Raw genomic sequence first — 20844 nt, forward strand, 5'->3', positions numbered from 1 at the left:
AGCCAAGATCGTGCCACTGCACTCCAGCCTGGGCGACAGAGCGAGACTCTGTCAAAAAAGTAAATAAATAAATAAAAAAGAACTAATTTCCTGGCAAGAATCAAGTGTTTCAAGTATTCCAGCTGGAATTTTGAACTGACTTTTTGTCATTTCCCCTTTTGGTACAGTAGACAAGAGCTAGGAAGGGAAGAGAGGCAGAAATTACTCACCCATACCTGCCTCACAACCCTAGCAGGTACAGGCAGGATCTGCCCACCCCTCTGCCCCTGCACACCAGACCCCCGGCTTCCTCCCAGCCATCCAGTCGTTCCCCTCGAAAGGCACCCTGCTCTAGGCCTAGGTCGCTGGAGGAGCAAGGTCTCTGGCAGGCCTGCCACGTACCCTCAGGAAACTCTCCACTGACTTGCTTCTTCTCAGGTGGGGACAAAGCCAAGGCCAGGGCAGTGGCCTCTGAAAGGAATGAAGAGGCTGGACTTTGGGGAAGAAAAAGAGGCAAAGGCTGCAGGCTGGAGGCTCTAGTGTGGTTTCCCAGGTCCTTCCAGTTCCCTGTGCACTTGGGAGAAACTCCCCATGCAGAGCCATAAGGAATGGAAGAGCATCTGATTTAAGTCAAAAGATGAGGACTTGAACTTGGGCTCTGTTACTTGCCTTTGGGTGGCCACAAGCAAGTCCACAACCCTGAGACCTCAGTGTCCCCCGTTATTAAATGACGATGAGGTTGGATAACTTCTGAAGCCCCTTCCTGCTGGGACAGTCTAAATTTTATGACTGTCCCCAGCTGGCCCCAGACAGTCTGCCTGCCGACCTCCTGGTGCACGTCTCCTCTCTGGCCTGGCAAACTTCCCACAGCCCTTTGCTTGGCTCTGCCCCCACCCCACCCTTTCTTGCTCGGCCTACTCAACAGCTAAGCCTTATCACATTTGCCAAGACTCAGCCCTCCTTTTCCATCAAAATCCCCAAACAAGCTCATCTCCTCTAGGATGTCTGGCTTGAGTAATGTTAAGTATTATCTCAAAGTGCTACTCCTTCTATACTGACAAGATCATCAGCAGGTATTTTTACACATCATCGGTTTCCATTCTTTGTACTGACCTAGGGGGTAAGCATGTACCTTCTCCCCATTTTGGAGGCAGAGTGGCCTTCCTGGTAATAACTATTCAAGCATAATGCAAAGGCAGTTGATGCATTCTGAGTGTACTGCTAATAATAGTAGGGTGACCAGCAGCTCACAAGCATCCCATCACTTGACCGCAACAGACATGTCATTGAGCTCAGCTGAGATTAGCCTTGCCTAAATCAGCAGAACTTTATAGGAGACCCAAAGACGCCTAAGAAATAATGAAACTGCTTTAAAAAAAAACTAGCTATTTTTAATAGTTATTAAGTATTGGGGTGGTTTGTTATGCAGCAAAAGATAACTGATACAGGTATAAAGCACATGGTCACAGAGGACCTAAGGGGATGGGGTACATATTGGGTTTTGCAGTAGCCTCGGCCTTTAGCTCTAGAGCCTATTTGTAGCTCAGAGCTGTGAACATGATGGGCTCAGCATGGGGAGATGATAAAATACAGGCGAGAAAGCCCCTTGCAAAGTGGTCAGGCACCCGGGCCTGGACAGGTCTAACCATCTTCAGGATGTGGCATGACCTCCTATTTGTAGGTTAGGTGCAAACAAATGATCTTCTTCAATGCTTATACCAACCCTAGGACCCACAGAAGGCATTCTGTCTCCATCAATCCAGGGCTGGCATAGGATTTTAAGAGACAGGGCATTTTCAAGGTAAAAGAGCATTTCTGAATCACATTCATCTAATAAATGGCTACCCGATGTCGACTATGGGCTCGCCACTGTTCTAGGCCTGGAAATATAGCAGTGTGCCTCATGGAGCTGACCTTCCCACGTAACCTAGCAAGACCTTGAAAAGGAGAGAAAAAAGTAATGGGGAAAGTTAACCTCCCTCTGGTAGTTTTAAAATGTCTGCAAATTCTTTTCTCCAAGAGGTGGAACTGAATTTACCTCCCCTTGAGTATGGGCTGTACTTAGTGACTCACTTTAACAAAGTCGGAAGTGATAGTGTGTGGCTTCCAAGGGTAGGTCTTAAAAGACAGTGCAAGCTCCAACCTGGGCTCCCTCTTCGATCACTAGCTCTGGGGAAGCCAGCTGCCATGCTATAAAGACACTCAAGCAGCCCCACGGAGAGGCCCACAAGACAAGGAGCTGAGTCCTCCCACCAACAGCCAGTGAGGAGCTGAGTCCTCCCACCAACAGCCAGTGAGGAGCTGAGGCCTCCCACTTACAACCAGTGAGGAGCTGAGGCCTTCCACTTACAACCAGCGAGGAGCTGAGGCCTCCTGCCACAGTCACGGGAGTGAGCCTTGGAAGCAGGTCCTCCAGTGTCACTCAGGCCTTCAGAGACTGCAGCCCCTGCTGACATCTTGACTGAAACTTCAAAATCATCCAGCTAAGCTGCTTCCAAATTCCCAGCTGGGAGATGATAAATGTTTCAAGCTGCTAAGTTTCAGGGTAATTTGTTACACAGCAATCGATAACAAATGCATTCCCCCTATCCCTCTGCTTTTCCAACTTTGATCCATTCCTCCTTCCTTCATACTCACCATACACCACATAGTGGGGGAACAAGGATGTAACAAGACAGGATTCTGGGGAACTGAGCTCAAAAGGGAAGGTTCTAATGAACACTTGCTATACTGAAGTGGAAGAAGCAAAAGCTTGTGGGCAGCACTGAGCCCGCACTTGCTTTACCTGGAAGTCCAAGCTCCACATCCGTTTGTGCTTCTTCTGGCTGCCCAGACCCAGGTTAGGGGAGCTAAGAATTTGGAGGGAAGGGTTAAGGGAGGCTGGCCGGACATGCAGACTCACTTGAGCAGGATCTCATACTGGCCGGCATGCCAGGGCTGCACCTTCTTTAGAACCAGGGTGAACACATCCTCATTCTGAAGCACCTCGAAGTGGCCAGTGTCTTTGCAGAGGGCTTTGCCATCTCGGAGCCAGTGCACGGTAGGAAAGGGGTCACCAGCTATGGCGCAGGAGATGAGGACACTCTGGCCCAGGGAGGCTGTCACTGAGCGAGGCTTACTGATGAACCAGGGCTGGGTGCCATCGTGAGGCTCTGGAAGTTGGCAAAGGGCAGAGCTAAACAGGGAGGCCCCTCAGCAGGCAGTATCCACTCAATTCTCCATGGAGGTGAAGGGTGGGAAGATAGCATGTCACCCAAGTAACAGCTTGTCCAGAAATAACTGTGATTGGATACACAAACGCAGCATACCCTTCTCATTGTACATCCATCTCGGATACATTCTCAGAGGATAATATTAACACAACTGTATATCCAAGGTAAGGGGAGGTAGCCCAGAAGGCACAGGGGCACCGAGCCAGGTGCTAATGATCTGTATCCAATGCGTGTGATTAAGAGTTGTCACTCACTTTATGTGTGCTTAACTTGCCTCTCCTCTTAAATATGTTATCTAATGGCAAGGACCCTGTTAAGCCCATAACTCACCTCAAAAGCTATCGCTGCCAAATTGTTAAGTGTATTACAGATTTCCCTCTTAGTACTCTATGCACCTTGGCACCAGTAACCCAGAGAGGGCAGGGACTTCAGAAAGCTGGGAAGGGCAGCCCCACTCAATCAGAGCTTGTGATGTTGGACAGAGAGCTGGCCTCTGGGGCTGGGGTGGGACTGAGGGAGGAGAGGGCCCACAGTGGGAACAAAGTAGTCTCATGTGGTTTCCTTGCCTCCAAATCACTTTTGGAGAGGCCGCAGCAGCATCTCCTTCCCACTCGCTCTGAGTGGGTCAGCCTCACCTTGTACCGTGAGCACGGCCTGGGTGCGGACCTCTCCAGCGCTGTTCCAGGCCTCGCAGGTGTACGTGCCCGTGTCCTCCGGGAACACTTCCTGGATACAAAGGCTGTGCTGAGTGCCTCTCTGTTCAAAGTGGAAGTCCTCTGACTCTTGGATCTCATTTCCATTGTGCAGCCAGATGACTTCAGGGGGTGGATTCCCTGAACCAGGAGGAGGGGAAGGGGGACTGGTTAGGGAGGTCCTCCCCGGCTTTGTAGCAACTCTGCACTGAATACAGTGATATTGGATGAAACACTCCAACAACTCTCTATGCTTCCACTTCCCCATCAGTAAAATAGGAATTCGAATAGGATCTACCTCGTGGGTTTGTAGGGAGGACCTTAAAATTTGAATAGAGCAACTGAGAACATCTTCTGAGATTTGGGAAGTTCTCACATAATTTTTTTTTTTTTTTTTTTTGAGACAGTTTTTGCTCCGTTGCCCAGGCTGGAGTGCAGTGGCGCGATTTCGGCTCACTGCAAGCTCCACCTCCCAGGTTCATGCCATTCTCCGGCCTCAGCCTCCCGAGTAGCTGGGACTACAGGCGCCTGCCACCACACCCAGCTAATTTTTTGTATTTTTTAGTAGAGACGGGGTTTCACTGTGTTAGCCAGGATGGTCTCAATCTCCTGACCTTGTGACCTGCTGCCTTGGCCTCCCAAAGTGCTGGGATTACAGGCATGAGCCACCGTGCCCCGCCCATAATCTGGTTTTGTACCAGTCTTCAAGACCTTCCAGCTACACTGGCCACACTGTATTTTCAAATTAATCTCTCACTGCTCTGCTCTATGGCCATGTTCTTCCTCTGGACCATTTAATCATGAATCCAGAAAATCCTACCCAGAGAAGGCAGAAAAGAGAGGACAAGAGTCTCCATTTCTTTGGGTGCATTGCCTGATGATCCCATCTGATTTTCTGGTGTATCAAGGATCTGAGTGGGTCCTCAGAGAGCAATACCCATTGCAACCAAGACCATTTTCATGTTAATCCCTGAGAGAGAGATGCAGAGACAGACCTGACACTTGGACGGTCATAGTGACCTGGCTTCCATCCATGACTTTGAGATCAGAGAGGCCCTGCAGGAAGATGGGTGCAGTGGGCTTGCTGGGAGCCACAGGCAGAAGGTACTCGCTCTTCCCACTACTCTTCTTTTCTGTGTGGTAGAAAACAGAACATGGGGTGAACATTCATGCATTCATTCAACAAACACAGACTGAATAACCACTTGGTACATGACTGTGTTGATGCTCAGGTTCCCACCAGAAACTGGCAGCTAACAGATAAAGAGTGTTTGGAGTTTCTAGAGATCATTAGGAACAAGATGCCTCCCATTTCTCTGCTTGGCAATGACAATGTTCTTGCCTGATAGCCAGGAATAAACAATGAGTTCTTACAAGTTTGTGAGTTTTTAAAAATATTTTATTTTTCAGATAAATGATATGCTCACATGGCACAAAATTAAAAAGGTACCAAAGAGTATGGAAAGTCTCCCTCCCACCCCATCCGCAGTGATCTCTCCTCAGAGGCAAAGAGTTTTCAGTTTCTTGTTCATCTTGCCAGAAATGATCTACGTGTGTAACATATAGAAGCAAACAGGCATTTATTTTCTTCTTAAAAAAGTAAATGAAAGCACATTATACAAAATGATTGGCATCTCTTTAATTTAACAATACATCTTGGTGTCTCTCATAAGACAGAACTGAAGAGCTTCTTTGTCATTTTCTATAATTATATGGTGCTCCATTCCCATCCTAGGAGGTTTTAAGCACCTCACAAAAGCCAAAGACACTACACTCATTAGAATGGCTAAAAATAAAAAGACATCACGTCCCAGGAATTGGTCTTGACAAGGACGTGGAGCAACTTCCAACTCTCATACATGGCAGGTGGTACAGAACCTTCTGAAAACAGTTTGGCAGTTTCTTAAAAAGTTAAACATATACTTCCCTTAGGTTCTATTCATGCTACTCCTGGGTATGTCCCCAAGAGAAATGCAAGCACATATCCATAACAAGTCTTGTACACAAACATTCAGAGCAGCTTCATTCACAATAGTGCAAACTAGAAATGACCCAAATGTCCATTAACAGGTGAGTAAAACAAATTGTGATATATCCACACAATGGAATATTACTCAGCAACAAAAAAGAATGAACTACTGAGGGTACCACAACAGGGATGAATCTCACAATAATTATGTTGAATGAAAGACACCAAGCTGTAGTCCCAGCTACTTGGGAGGCTGAGGTGGGAGGATCACTTGAGCCTGGGAGGTTGAGGCTGCAGTGAGCCATGATCACACCACTGCACTCCAGCCTGGGAGACAGAGCAAGAATCTGTCTCAAAAAAAAAAAAAAAAAAAAAAAAGGAAGATGCCAAAGAGAGAGTACATGTTGGATGACTCCATTTATATAAAATTCTAGAAAATGCAAAATCCAGTGACAGAAAGCAGGTCAGTAGTGGTGTGAGGCAGGTGATGGGGGGTTGGATTATTAAGGGGCATGAGGAAACATTTGGGGGCAATGAGAATTTCACTTTTAAAAATCATGGCAAAGGTTTCATGTGTGTGCATATGGCAAAACTTACCAAACTGAAAACCTTAAGTCTATGTAGTTTATTATACATCAATAATACCTCAATAAAAACTAGGAGAAAAAATCAGTTTCTCTGAGAGAGGGAGTGCGTGGGCAAGTCAAGGAGGAGGGTGAGAGGCCTGGCCCCTCACTCACATTCAGTTTCTTGTAGAGGTGGATGAACAGCCTTTCCTCATTCTTGGAATCCCCGCCTCACAGGAGCTGAAGGGGAGGGGGCTGCAGAGTGGCTGGCCCTGCCGTCCACGTCTCACAGGGGACAATCCTGGTGCAGGACAAGCCATGGCTGCCCAGCCTCTGGTCTCTCCCTTGGTCGTGTGAGGCAGGCAGCTTGGCGTTTAGTAAATGGCATTGTAGCATTTTTTGTTTCTGTTTTTGGCAGGTGCAACTGTTGAGAAGGGGAGGGTTAGGATATCTCTAACTTAAACCCTAAGTTTCTGGGGAAAGGGCCGCCGGCATTTTGGGTTCTTATCAACACAGGACCACAAATACTAGACCTTCTTCAAGAAGTGGAGCCATGGGGAGGTTTCCAGGGTATGTAATATATCTGGGCAGGTGTCACCTCCAAAGTTGCCACTGAATTTTTATCCACTGCCACTGAAAATGAAAGCAGGCCTACTGTAGAACTCTCCTAGTCCAGCCTCTGGGAACCTGGATGGGGAGAGGCTGGGAAGGCCCAGGAGGCTGGAGGAAAACTTCCCCCAAAGCAGGTGCAGTTGAAGGGTATGGAGCCTGAGTGTGACGGCAGGTAACTCCCCACGGTCCCCTTGGAAGATGGGGCTCTCAGGCCCCTGCTGCTCTCTGGTGCTGCTGACTCAGCGCCGCAGCCTTTGATGGAGGGCTGCCAGGGGCCTTGGCAGAAGGCTCCGAGAGTGGGCTTGGGGGCACAGGATTGGAAATGCATTGATCTATCTTGTTTCTCTCACTAGGCTGCAGCAGTCAGGAGAGCTGGCTGCCTCAGGAGAGTTGAGGAATTTCCTGTCTTGCACAGACTGAGAAGGCTCAAGGACAAAATGTTTTTGTCTTTCCACATCACTCCCTGTTCCTGCCTCTCTGCAATCTCAGCGAGTCCCCAGCCTTATAGAGCTTCACACAGATGGGCTCAAATTCCTCGATGCTATGGAACGTCACCAACTCCAGCGCACTCCCCTTTAAGCCTGTGGCAGTCTTCTCTTCAACCCCACCTTCTCTGGGTTCTTCCCACAGCCCCTGTTTCCTGGTCTTGGGGTTTGGCAAAGCCAAGTCACCCTGTGAGTCTCAGCCATTGGGGACTAAAAGCCTATCTGCCCCTCCGTCCCCTGGGAGCTCAGAAGTATGCATGAAAGGGTGGCCTGGGAGCTGCCTCCCACCTGGCAGCTCACTGGTTCCACCTGCAGCTGTGGAGGGGATCCTGGCCTCAGGCAAGTCTCTGCCTCCGTCTGAAGCCCCACTTCCTCATGTGTCTCTAGCGGAAGTCATGGTATTATCACAGGACTTTGGATAGTTTTAAAGAGGTAATAGGTAAAAATACTTTGTACAACCATTCATTATCAATGAGAACATTTGTATGAGGCTGGCATGAGAACTGACTCACATTTATCCACTTGGGCTCAATTACTTGATGGGTTTATCAGCAGCCAAAGAACCAATGCAGTCTGGGCCTCACCCAAGGATTATGGACTCATTTTTATATGACCGGAGGCAAATACTGTTAAGAATACAAATGTGTTGCTTAAAAGTATCATGGGATATATCTCAAAGTAAATTGAGGACAAGCTTTCATTGCACCCCCTCCAGGAGATGAGTGAGTGAACTTGGGGGAAACCAGCCGATAGGCAGACATTTAGTTCTGGTGTCACTCATTACCTCTGGCCCTGCATTTTGTTCCCCAAAGCCCTACAGCAAGAATGAAGGGAAGATGGAAATGATTGAGAGTGAATGTTCAGAACGAGCCTGTTCTCAGACCGGCAAGGTGGGACTCAGTCCCAACTCACCACTCCACTGTACTGGTGTAGAGACCAGGAGAGACTTAACTAAGGGGAAGTGACTTGGCTAACATCATGGGGCCAGTGTGGGCAGACCCAGAGCTCATGCCCAGGCCTTCTGACGACAAGGCTGGGATGTTACGTCGGCGTCTCTTCAAAGGGAACCAGTCTCCTCCAACGGTGCCCATGGTGACCGCTCCAGGACAAACACACTGTCAGCTGACCCACATCCTAGATCCTTGACAACTGAGAAAAACTAAAGCAGAACAGAGACAAGCCAGGTGAAAAGGGCAACACGTGTGTGTGTGTGTGTGTGTGTATTTCAATTCATTCCAAAGCCAAACAAATTATTCTGGCTCATCTCTGGCCTCTAGACTCTATCAGTTTATGCTCACTCTTCTGTGGACTTAGGTAAAATACGAAGGGGCAGATGGAAACTGGCATTCTTAACTCATGGCCCTGGCTGTGTGATCTGAAGCAACCTTCCCAAAGCAAGCCTTGGTGTTCTCTCCTCCAAACTTATGGCAACATAATACTGAAAAGTATGATGTCTACATCATCAGTCTAATGCATGGTAATATTGCAGGGTTTTAGATGATTAAAAAATAACATATAAAACAGCTAGAACAATACATGGCACACAAGAAGTATAAAAATCAATGTTTTCTGACTTTCCCAACCCAACTGACTCCTTTGGTTGTGGAAATTCAATCTGATAATAACTACAATGAGAAAAACCCCCCAAACCAGAACTTTCACATGACAATGATTCCTTATAGAGCCCAGCACTCCAGGATTCCAAAAGATGTTCACAGCTCATTCAGTGTTATCCTCAACATCTCGGAAGTATTGGGCAGATTGTGTCTGTTTTACAGTGGAGGGAGTTGAAACTCAGAGAAAGAAGCTCGCCTGTCCTAAGGCCTGGGGATGGGATGCCCCACGAGGAGGCGGATGCTGCTGGCGGGGTCCTGGTCTGGGTGCTTTCCCTTGACTGTCCTGGGAGCAGAGGCAGGTCTCAATTCTGTGAGGAGCTTTCTGTCATCATATTCATGTCCAGAGCTACCCATTACCCCGGGAGTCACTCCTCTCTGCTTGTTCTTGGCCTCCTTGTAGCATCATCCTGGTTTAAGGACCAGGCTCTGAGGCAAGAGGCCCCCAGTGGCAAGGTTGTCTCAGAGAGCCCGAGCCTTCTTCATCTTGGGAGGACATACACTGGCCATGGCACACAAGTAGCAAGGGATGCTTTGCTGGGACCCAGTGACAGACTTGCCCAGCTCAAATGGGGCCACACTAAATATACCCTGGTTTTCCCCACAGCTGTGCTTCCTTCTGCTCTGCTGAGACTGAGCCCAGAGAGGGCCTTCTTTCTGGAGTGCAGAAAGGGCTGAGTCTCCTTGTTTTCCTTGTGTAGGATTAAGGATTTAAAGTGCATTTATTTGTTGCTTTGTTACTTGGTATTAGCCAATTCATTCACAGACTCAGTCATTAAACTGCCACTGTCCCATTTTGACAGAATGGGAAAGGACTGATTGGGCCGTCCTCCAATGTGAAAGACAAGCACAGTGACTAAGAATAAGCCAAAGCAGATGCTGACAAGTAAAAACGATGCCATATAGACGAAGCTGTTAATAGGACCTAAGAAAGAGCAAGAATGGGAGAAAGGGAAGAATAGAGAGAAGAGAAAGAAAGAGAGAGAATGTGAGAAAGAGAGAGGGGGGAAAAGGGAAGCAAAGGAAGGGGGAGAGAATGAGAGACAGAGACAGATATATGCACCCCCCCGCTTCATGATTCTACTGACCCGAGGAGTTTTTCCGTCCTTGCCATTTAGGCTGTTTTTGACTCATTAGAAGTTGTTTTTGAAGCCAGTTCCTAGTCATGAAACTAAACATGAAATGATTGCTCTGGTGAAGCAAAAGCATCAAACAAATGATCTATCAGGATCCCAGAGCAGCCATGCAGAAAGCCCATGGGCTGAAGCAAGTGGGGGCCTGGTGCTGCTGCTGATCGACTGGGCTACTATGGGCAGCTGACATCACCTCCTGAGCATCAATTTCTTCATCTGTAAAGTGAATTTGGAAGTGTCAAGTGGAGTTGTTGTGAGAATTAAATAAAACAAGCTAGCTTTTCTAGCCAATTAGACTTTTCCTATCAAAACAATTCCTTCTTAAAAACAAATTGATAGTAGTTTTACTTTAAAAACCCTGATATAAATTGATACCCAACATGATGTTTTGGAAAGCTTTTATTTAGAGGACGAGTTAGACACCCACAAAACGGGAGCAGTTTGTTACCTTGTGCACTCATTCAGCTTATAAAATAACTAGTAAAGCCTCTTCTTCAAACCCAGCACCAGGAGCAAGGCCTTTACCTCCTCTAGGACCTGACACTAGGAACCCACTGCTGCCTTTGTCCTGGTGGCTGGCCAGGATCTGGCATTTCCTTCTGCACTACAGTAATTCTCCTGTCTTCCCTTCACAGCCCTTCCTTTTCTTTCTGTGGTTTCAGTAGGAAAAACAACTAAATTCTGAATTTCTCCTTATAAGTGTGTTTTTCTACCTGCCAACATTTGCTGATCAACTTGCTACTTTCTGAAGACCCATGCTCCTGGATCCAAATTTGCATTCAATGCACCTTTGCCTTCATCTTGGATCTACCAAATATTTTCCTTAAGCTTTGAACATGAGCTGTATTCCTTAGTTATTACAATGCAAAATACCATTCCAACAGCAATTCTGATTCACTCCAAACCCCGTTATACTATGTAAATTCAATAAATCACCAGTTGAGGGGGCACCATGGAAGCACAGTTCCCCCATCTTTCTTTATTTGGAGTTCAAAATCCAGCATGGTCCAGGGATCACCACCAGCCTCCTCCTTTCCCTAAATTGTTAACTCTGGAGGAATCATCAAAGGAGAGTTACATTCTCCCTGCTGACACACCACGCAGCCCCTTTCCTCTTCCAGGGGGTTTGTGCAAGCTGTAAATCCCCGGGGCATCTGAATTCCCTTTAAACAAAAGGCTGTCTCCTAACCAAACAGAACCCTCTTGAAGTCAGCAAAATGGCTACTTTGTGGCATTAAAAGGATTTTTCCTCCCATAGCGTTTTCTCTTTTGGCCTCCCTTCCTCCCAGAACTTAAGAAGCAAATGGGAAGAGAAGTGTGCGAGGAAAAGAATGAAAGGAACAATGACGTATAATATCCCAAAAAAGATCTCTGACCAGTAATGATAGGGTTTCTAGCTGGGAAGCAAGGATCACTGAAACCACAGCCTTTTCACTGTCTTAGAAGTTATAATTACACTCTAAACATAAAGGTATGGCATCCAAACCACCCACTGTTCCCTCCCAGTGCAGGCTTGGAAACCACACTCTTAGTTACACTGTCATCACATGGGTCACATTTTGCCACTAGGAGCTCAATGCTGCGATTCTGGATAGCATTCTTGATCTGGGACTCCACGTAATTATGACTGACTATGGACTGTAGAGGTGGAGAGTTATAAAGCTCTATAATGGCCCTGTTAGTAAAATGAGGCTCAAGTTCTATGGTATGGGCACAAACGTACACTTATATGCTCAGAAGTCTTTCTGTAACACAAAGAACCCACGTGGTACACAAACCCAATTCTGTACTCAACCTACATAAAATGAAAATATTGGTTAAAAATTTTAACATGTAACTAATTGCTTGCCTTCTTAGAGTTTAAAGGCTTGGGGACAGATGTTTTGAATAAACTAAGCTTCTTAATATATATAAAAAAGGCAAGTTAAAACTGGTATTTATTCTTCTTCAATATATTTTTCTGTAGCCAATGTAAGTATTTAAGAAGTTGTCAGTGTTTTTAAGCTTAAGGAGGTCAGGATCCATACCTTATGTTAACTGGATAGATTATACAGTGTCCAAAGTACCTGTGCATAACCTGGGAAGACAAAGGAGGTGGCTCCAGGCTGCCCTGCAGAGTGCCTGGTATTAATCTGAAAACAAACTGTGCCTCTGCTCATTGCCAAGCAAACGCTGACTTCACTGATGCCTGTTGTCTTCATTAGAAGCTCTGCCTCAGAACAAATACTCTAATAAATATGCTTGTTATATTTTATTATCTATTCTAGAGATCATCTTTTTATCTTTCTAACTTAGCCACATTTGATGTCCTTAGATGCCTTAAACAGGCCCACCAGGCCTTCAGTTAAATCAACAAACCATTAGGCTGAGAAACTATGTCAAAATGGGCACAACTAGCAGGCTATTAATAAATCTAGACACTTAAGAATTTTAGCCTTGACAGAGATACTCCAGGGGGAAAAAAATTTAAAATATTCTAGTCCAAAGAAGCCCCCAGCAATGACTCAGTCCAAACACCATGAAATATATACTGTATTTCAGATCTTCCTGGGCTCTGCAGGAATTTGAATTAATCATCTTTTAGACTCACCCTGGATCAGGAGGAAAGACATTCATTGCTTTGTTAACTATTGGGGAATTCTTTTTCCCTAGCCTGTATTGGAGAAAGAAGGAATATTTGTTGAGGGACTCTTTTTTTTTTTTTTTTTTGAGACAGGGTCTTGCTCTGTCATCCAGGCTGGAGTCCAGTGGTGTGATCACGGCTCACTGCGACTGCAGTCTCGACCTCGCAGGCTCAAGCAATCCTCCTGCCTCAGCCTCCTGAGTAGCTGGGATTAGAGGCATGGGCCACCACACCCGGCTAAGTTTTGTGTTTGTTGTGGAGATGGTGTGTCGCCATGTTGCCCAAGGTAGTCTCAAACTCCTGGACTCAAGCGATCCACCCGCCTTGGCCTCCCAAAGTGCTGGGATTACAGGAATGAGCCACTGCGCCTAGCCCTGTTGAGGGACTCTTGAAGGTAATTTGCAGATTTCCTGCACACCCTAATGGGCACTGAGCCCCCAGAAAAGCGAGAAATTCTAGGGAATGCCTCCTTGCACTGCAGGGGAGGTTCGGCAACCTCTGTGCTCTCATCCATTCAGGGAATGTATGCTCCCATGGCAGGCCTGGCTCTACACACAGTACGATGTGGTCCCTCCCTGCAGGGAGCTTACAGTCTGGAGAGGAAGATAATTAAGCAAGTAGAGTAAAATGAAAGTGAATTTTCATGGAGTAAATTGTTTCCTCCTCACCTCCAGAGGCCCGGCATGGTGTGCCCCCGCCTTCTGAACTCACTTTCTATCACACTGCCCCGTCTACTTTGCTGCAGCCACAGAGGCTGCCGTCTTGCTGCTCCTCGAATGGGCCAACCTTGCTCCTGACTCAGGGCCTTGCACTTGCTGTGCTGCCCGCCTGGAGCTCTCTTTCCCCAGGCCATGGACACCTCTGAGGCTTCCTCACAGCACTGAAGATACACCCTCTCACCCTCCTCGATTCAGGCACCCGCTCACTGGCTTTTTCTCTTTATAATTACTCCTTTGTGACCTGCTCATGTTCTTAACAGCGCGTGCCAGCATTTGAAATGAGGCCAGGTGCTGATTGCTACCGGCATCCCCATCAGAATGTAAGCACCCTGCAGGCAGGGCCCTCAGCTGTCCTGTCTACTGCAGTTTCCCCAGAACAATGCCTGGCACTGATCAATATAGGTGTGCCGTAAAGACTTGTTTATAAGTAAGTGTAATACTAGAAGCACACGGTGTTCAGGGAAGGTATTCTGGGGTGATTAGGGTAGGCTTCCCAGAGAAAGTGACATTTGTGGGAGTTTCCAGGATTTGGAGAAGAAGAGAGTCACTGAGGAGGAGAGACAGAGAAAGCATGAAGGGCTGGCCGCAGAAATCGTGTCTGAGGGCTGCACCAGCAATCTCGATGGTCGCAAAATATCGGCATAAGGCGAGAGGTGAGAAAGAGCCCCTGCCTCTGGCCTTTGGCACAGTATCTGCTGAGCTCTCAGAATAAGCTTGCTTCCAGCGGAGCTGCCCCTCAACCACCTCCGAGAGAAGACAACTGGAGGGACACGTGTTGCTGCATGGCGCCACCTTGTGACCAGAGCCCTTGGAAGCAGGCGCGTGTATCTATGGGGTCTGTCTGGCTGGACACCTCCCTCCTCTGATTCTCTGATGGCCAAACAAACAAACAATACTGTAGCAAAGTGGATCCTTTGGGAAAACCCCTCCTCAGTCTTGGCATTTGTAAGGATTGTATCTTGTTTAAAGGTGGGCTCTGCTGGACAATCATAATCACAGCATATACCTATGGAGGGTATGTGCTATCCTGTGCTCTGGGGATACTTTGCTCATTCATTCACTTAATCCTCACAGTACCGCGACTGTCAGCATCTCCATTTCACACAAGAGGAAGGTGAGGTCTGGAATGCTAACTAACGCCAGGCTGCAGGGCTAGTAAGTGGCAGAGCAGGACTCACACCCAGGCCGCTGGCTCCACATCCGTGCTCCCCACTGTGGCCCAATGCCACACTAAGGGCAAGAGAGGGCTGGTCCTGGGCAGCTAAGGGAGAGGTGAAGCAGCCATCACTGCAGGAGGGAACAAACACCTCCACTGTGATCATCTCCCCCAGCCCATGCTGTCCCCCGAGGACCCAGAGCCAACGGGGCTGCCAATCAAGTCAGAAAAACTCCACAGTGGAGGACAGTGCAGGGAGCAGCCCTGAACCTCCTGAGTGTCTCAGGGCACCGTGCCAGGGGGTGTCACTGTGCCAGGCTCACCCTGCTCCAAGCCTGTGCTGAGAGAGCCCAAACGCTGCTGGGCCTGAGCGTGCAGCTGCGTCCTCAGCCTTGTTCACCATTTATGGTATCTGAGCCTGTCTGGTCTTTATAGCCCAGTACATCCCCTGCACTGGGAGGGGGTTCTCTCATGCAGGCCTCTTCTCAGAGCAAATCCAAACTTCCTTGGCAGAGTTTTTGCCTGGGACTATTCTGTGCCTTTTTTTTTTTTCGGATGGGTGGTGATCCTTCAGGCCCCAGCCCCCACAGGCCCGGGAGTCAGGAGGATGGCCCTAAAGAGTTCTTGATCCTTTGCCTGGGACTCCCACCTCCGAGGTACTATTAGCTCAGCTGGGCCACTCTAATCCAGTCTAAGCACAGGCAAGCCAGGACAGACATTGGATTAGTGCTTGGCTGCAGCTGTGGAGGGAGTATCGGAAAACAGAGGGCTGAGCCACGCGGCCCTACGTGTAGTATTCTGACTCTTGCTGCCCCTTACTCGACTCTGGGGTTGGCCACGCTGGCCTCCAAGAAGAGCCCCCAGGTGAGTCCTGCTCCCTGGCCCTCAGAGACAAGGTTCTCAGCAGTTCAGGTTTCCTCTGAAGTCTCATTATCACAATTTCCTGAGCTCCCCACCTGGCTCCCAGGGAGTCATGAAGTTAGAACTATGAGGATAAATGAGTAAGTTTGTAAACCAGAATCTGGCTGGCAAATTCCCAGAGGCCAGAGCTGGGCTCTGAGCCCAGTGTGGTGGGTTTCCTGGAAGGAAGGGGTGGACCAGTTTCTCGTGCTCACTCCTGGCAGAGAGCTTCACGGAGCCATCGTCGGCCACATTCTCCATCAGTGCCAGTTCCTTCATCCCTAAGGGACCGACATTGTCCAGCCCACAGTGGCCAGTCTTCCCTTTTGGGCCAGGGGACGTGCCCTCTGAAAAAGGTCAGGGCATAGGAATGAGCACAGACTTGAAAGTCACAGGCTATGGGCTCCAGGGTCCAGCTTTGCAGACTAACATGATGCACTTAGGCAAGTTACATTCACTTCCTGAGACTTCAGAGCCTTCTGTCTGAAATCAGGACAGCATCCTTGTCCCCTAGGCTACTGAGGTCTCCGTGAGAGAATACGGGTGAGGTGAAAGTACTTAACACAGTAAGCCACAAATGTTTCTTCCCCTTTCCTTTTCTGCGAAACTTCCTCCTGCAGCCTCCCAGACAGTGGCTACTCATACAATACGGAGGGGTTCCTGACAGGCCTGAGCCCTGGGGAATGGAGAGATGTATTCTCCTGCTTGTCTGATGGGGGACCAGTCACGCTGCACTCAGTGGTAGCACCAGAGGACCCAGTCATGCACAGGAGCGGGGGGCATAGGCTCAGGGTGAGGGTGGGATCAGGCTTACCTGAAAGCCCTGGACCTGAGAAGCACTTCCGTGGGAACTGTCACCAGGCCTGCTGATACCACAGCCCACACAGATCTGTCTTGAGTCTGTGGCTCCCTGCAGTTCCTGGGGACTAAGTGCTTGGCTGATGAATGGATGACCACGATAATCAGATTACTGGAGACCAGGCTGCTGATGTGTAAAAACAAGCCTGGGCCCGTGAGTAGAAGGGGGGCAGAAAAGGGACAACCTGTGACCCTCTGGAAGCCTCAATATGCACACTGTGACCCAGGGTCCCCCGGCATGTAAGGGGTCACTGGTGAGGCCACTGACTGCTCAGGGAATATGTGAGTGCTCTCCCAAGTCTTTTTGTAGTGTGTGAGGTTTTCTTCTGACCAGACCTGGAGCTTCTGGAGCTAAGGGAGCCCTCATCTCTTTCCCCCATATCTTTCCATGGCCCCAGTGGAGTGAGGGGGTGAGGAAAAGGCCACCTCTGATGGCAGACCCTTGTCGCTGTGAACTCCTGGAGGTCATCTCCCTCACTTCCTACCTGCAGGTGCAGCACTTTTTAAGGACCCTCTCCTCTGTCCCTAAGAGGATGCAGCAGCCACTCCTCTGTCACGGCACCTGCCGCTGCCAATGGTGTGGAGTAGTGCCATGTGCGCCTCTGCTCCCTGGATTGTCACTCATGATACCATTTTCTACAAATGTGCCCTTCCTCCAAAGCAGAAGTGTCTGCAGGAAAGGTGCTTCTACCCAGGTGCCCAGAGGCTCCTACCACGGACGGTGACCCGGGCGCTGCAGGACACCTGCCCCAAGGCATTCTCAGCCAGGCAGGTGTAGGTGCCATGGTCCTCCGGCAGGGCATCCTGGATGTGGAGCTCAGCCATGCCGGCCTCACAGGTGGAGCGAGCGTACTGGATGGGCTGCCCTGTGGAGGAAGCACAGGAAGGCTCAGGCCAGGCAGCACTGGCAGTAGGGATGGGAGCCCTGTCCTCAGCAGGGCTGCTGCTGTCACGACGCTGAGGCTTGTCATGCTTGCTCAGATCCATTGAGGGCTAATGATGTACCATGCACATCTCCAGCCAGCTGGACAGAGGCTTATGGGCTGCAGAAAGAGCCAGGGGCTAAGGAGATGAAGGAAAGGGAGTAATTGTGTGGTGGAGGAGGAAGACGGGGCCTAGAGGGATGGGGGAGGGAGAAAAACTGGAGCAATTAAAAATGCAGGAGGGAAAGGGACAGAGTTTTGGGCATTCTGTGTTAAACAGTCTCCAAATTCACATCCTCAACTTCACAGAATTCTGAGCCTGGAGAGAATCTTACAGGGTCATCTGGCCCATAGCCCAGCCTCAGGCAAAACAGAGCTTTCCTGGGCTGAACATGGGGCGCCCAGCTCCACTTAGATGTCTCCAGAAACAATGATTCCATTTTCCACTGTAGATATTTATCAAAAAGCAATTCTGCATCCCCTACCCAGTGTTGCAGTTAGGTGCATTTCTTCTATGCAATTAGATGTATTTTAGGGTTCACAAAGGTAAACATAGGGAACTAAGAATGACTCGGCTCCTTTTTTCCAGAGTCCCTCCCATGTGACATGTTCCAGGTCACATAAAGTCCTGCATGGAGACAGGAATGCATGAAATGAGCTTCAGTGGTTTCCTGAATGCTCTATGTTCCTGGGAGTTTATCATTCTGGGATGTGACTTTTCATTTCCAGGAAAAAAAAATCTCATTACTGAAGAGTCTGGCCTCGGAGCAGGAATGTGTCCAGCTGCCATATAGGAAGCAACTGTCAGTTTCTTCCCTTGCCAGGCCCCAGGGTCCTGGTTTGCACTTCATAAAATCGGGGACGGCCAGTGGGGGAGGGAGAAAGTACACAAAGAAGTCGTCTCCCTGCAATGCAGTGTTTTCTTCTGCACATAGCAACACTTCATGTCTCCATGACAGTTTGGCAAAGAGACTGGCAAGCACACCATAGGACCAGAGGGAAAGATTCCTCTCAACCTATTGCATTTCATAACAGTGGGGCCGAGGGCTGGGAAAGGCAGTGGCCTGGATCCTGCCACTGAGAGAAGTGAGCACTGCTCTTTGTTTTTAGTTTTTGTCACAATGGTACCCTTCAAACCTCTCTTCCTTGACAATATCAGTGTATTCCCTGACTGCTGCCAATGTGTCTCTTCTGTCCAAACATGTGCTGACAAGCCTTTTGAGAGCTCTCCTTTAACTGGAACGTAACTCACTGTGGCCCCACAAACATGGGATGGGATGGAGGCCCCAGAACGGAGCTGTTGGCTCAGGGCACATCAGAATTGGGAGACATTAGGCTCTCCCAGCTCGGAGGCTGGGTTAAACCAGAGTTAGCAGCCAAGGAAACCCAACCTGAGCATGATCGCCCTCTAGTGGAACGGGTGTGGAAACGCTAAGAGTCACTGAGAAAACACGGTCTTGAGTGATGCATAAACTAGGAGACAGCAAGCTATGGCTCCTGGGCAGAATCCTAACTGCAGCTTGTTTTTGTAGCGCCTGCAAGCTAAGAATAGTTTTTACATATTTTAAATGGCCAAAAAAAATAAAGGTAATATATTTCATGACATGTAAAAATTATGCGAAATTCACATTTCAGTATCCATAAAGTTTTACTGTAACATAGCCACACTCATTCTTTCACGTATTGTCTATGGCTTATGTACTGCCTATTCTTTTATTTTTTGAGACAGGGTCTCACTCTTATTACCCAGGTTGGAGTGGAGCGGCTAAGTTTTGCTATTTTTTTTTTTTTTTTTTTTTGTAGAGACAGTTTCGCTGTGTTGGCCAGGCTGGTCTTGAACTCCTGAGCTCAGGCAATCCGCCTGCCTTGGCCTCCCAGAGTGCTGGGATTACAGGAGTGAGCCACTGCGCCCAGCCTTCTATGGCTGTTTTTATACCACAACAGCAGAGTTGAGTGTTGTTAAAGAGGCTGTATGGCCTGAAAAGCTGAAAATAGCTACCACCTGGCCCTTTATAGAAAATGTTTGTTGATACTTAGTCTAGACTCCATTATTAGTCCTTAATGCCCATATTGCGTTCCAGCCACAAGGAGGCTGCCTCCTTGAAGTCAATCACTGGATCCAGTAGGACTTCCGTCCTTTGCTGACAGCTGGGAGGGAAGGCAGGCCTCAATTCTCACTTACCTACCCAAGAACACTGCATGTAGGAAGACTAGATGGCACTTCCTCTCACTCCCTAAAGACAGCTTCTAGCAAAGCCTGAGCAAACTACACCAACAAGGAAGGTTCACAGGCAATACATCAATGACGCAGAAACAACTGGGGACTATTTGGTGCATAAGTGTTGGGGCACTGCTTGCTCACTTGCTCTCTTATTTATTTATTTATTTATTTATGGAGTTTTGCTCTTGTTGCCCAGGCTGGAGTGCAGTGTCGCTATCTCTGCTCACTGCAACCTCTGGCTCCTGGGTTCAAGCGATTCTCCTGCCTCAGCCTCCGGAGTAGCTGGGATTACAGGCACCTGGCACCATGTCCAGCTAAGTTTTGTATTTTTAGTAGAGATGGGGTTTCATCATGTTGGCCAGGCTGGTCTCGAACTCCTGACCTCAGGTGATCCACCCACCTCAGCCTCCCAAAGTGCGGATTACAGGCGTGAGCCACTGCGCCCAGCCCACTGCTGTCTTAAGGAGCCTATTCTATTAGGTGTGAGAGTGAGCTGAGATCCCAAACCTTCTTTTCCACCCTATCTTCTCATAGATAAAGAAGCTGGTACCCCGAGGAGTGAAGTGTCCAAGGTCACCCGACCACTCAGCGGTGGAGAAGGACAAGTGCCTGTGTCTCCTGACTCTCAGCAGGTGCTCTTTCGCCCTCCCTGGGGATCCCAACAGTAGTCCCTGCTCCATCTTATCAGTTTAATGGACAGTTCTCAGTCTTTTAAAGACAGAGTTCTCCCACACTGTTGAAATTAAATGGTCCTTTAAAAAGAAAAGGGTGATAATATACGGCAAATAATTTTTTAAAGGAACTTACTTGACAAAAAGAGAGTTGGCGAGTCTCTATAGGACTATCAATTTAAAAAGAATAACTGATCTGTGAGTCCCAGAACCACCTGCCACTAAATAAAAGGTGAGATCCCTCAAGCGACTTTGAGAGTGGTTCATTCGTTTATTAATTTATTTGTTCATTTATTGACTCAACAAACATTAATTGAGGGCCTATTATGAGTTTGGCCATTTGAAAATAAATCCAACTGCTCATGCCCCTATGTGTCAGGCATCTCATTAACCACTTTATAGAAATGATCTAATTTAATTTCACAGCCACCACCCTGCAGATAGGCAGCATGATTCCCGCCATGTAGATGGAGAACTCAAGGCTCAGACAGGAGTAGTAACTTGCTCAGCCA

General features: G+C 48.3%; 1 protein-coding gene across 1 annotated transcript in view; it reads right to left on the reverse strand.

Moving 5' to 3' along the window:
- Nucleotides 1-20844, reverse strand: part of MYLK (myosin light chain kinase) — a 279682-nt gene that overhangs the window by 93735 nt on the left and 165103 nt on the right. The window contains exons 12-15 of the mRNA XM_055258971.2: nucleotides 17231-17383; nucleotides 4879-5016; nucleotides 3827-4024; nucleotides 2882-3131 (exon numbers count right to left, since the gene is read on the reverse strand). Of these exons, the coding sequence (XP_055114946.2) occupies nucleotides 2882-3131; nucleotides 3827-4024; nucleotides 4879-5016; nucleotides 17231-17383 (739 nt within the window). The remainder of the gene's footprint in view (nucleotides 1-2881; nucleotides 3132-3826; nucleotides 4025-4878; nucleotides 5017-17230; nucleotides 17384-20844) is intronic.

The sequence above is a fragment of the Symphalangus syndactylus genome, chromosome 21 (genome assembly GCF_028878055.3).
Source record: "Symphalangus syndactylus isolate Jambi chromosome 21, NHGRI_mSymSyn1-v2.1_pri, whole genome shotgun sequence".
Lineage (NCBI taxonomy): Eukaryota > Metazoa > Chordata > Mammalia > Primates > Hylobatidae > Symphalangus > Symphalangus syndactylus.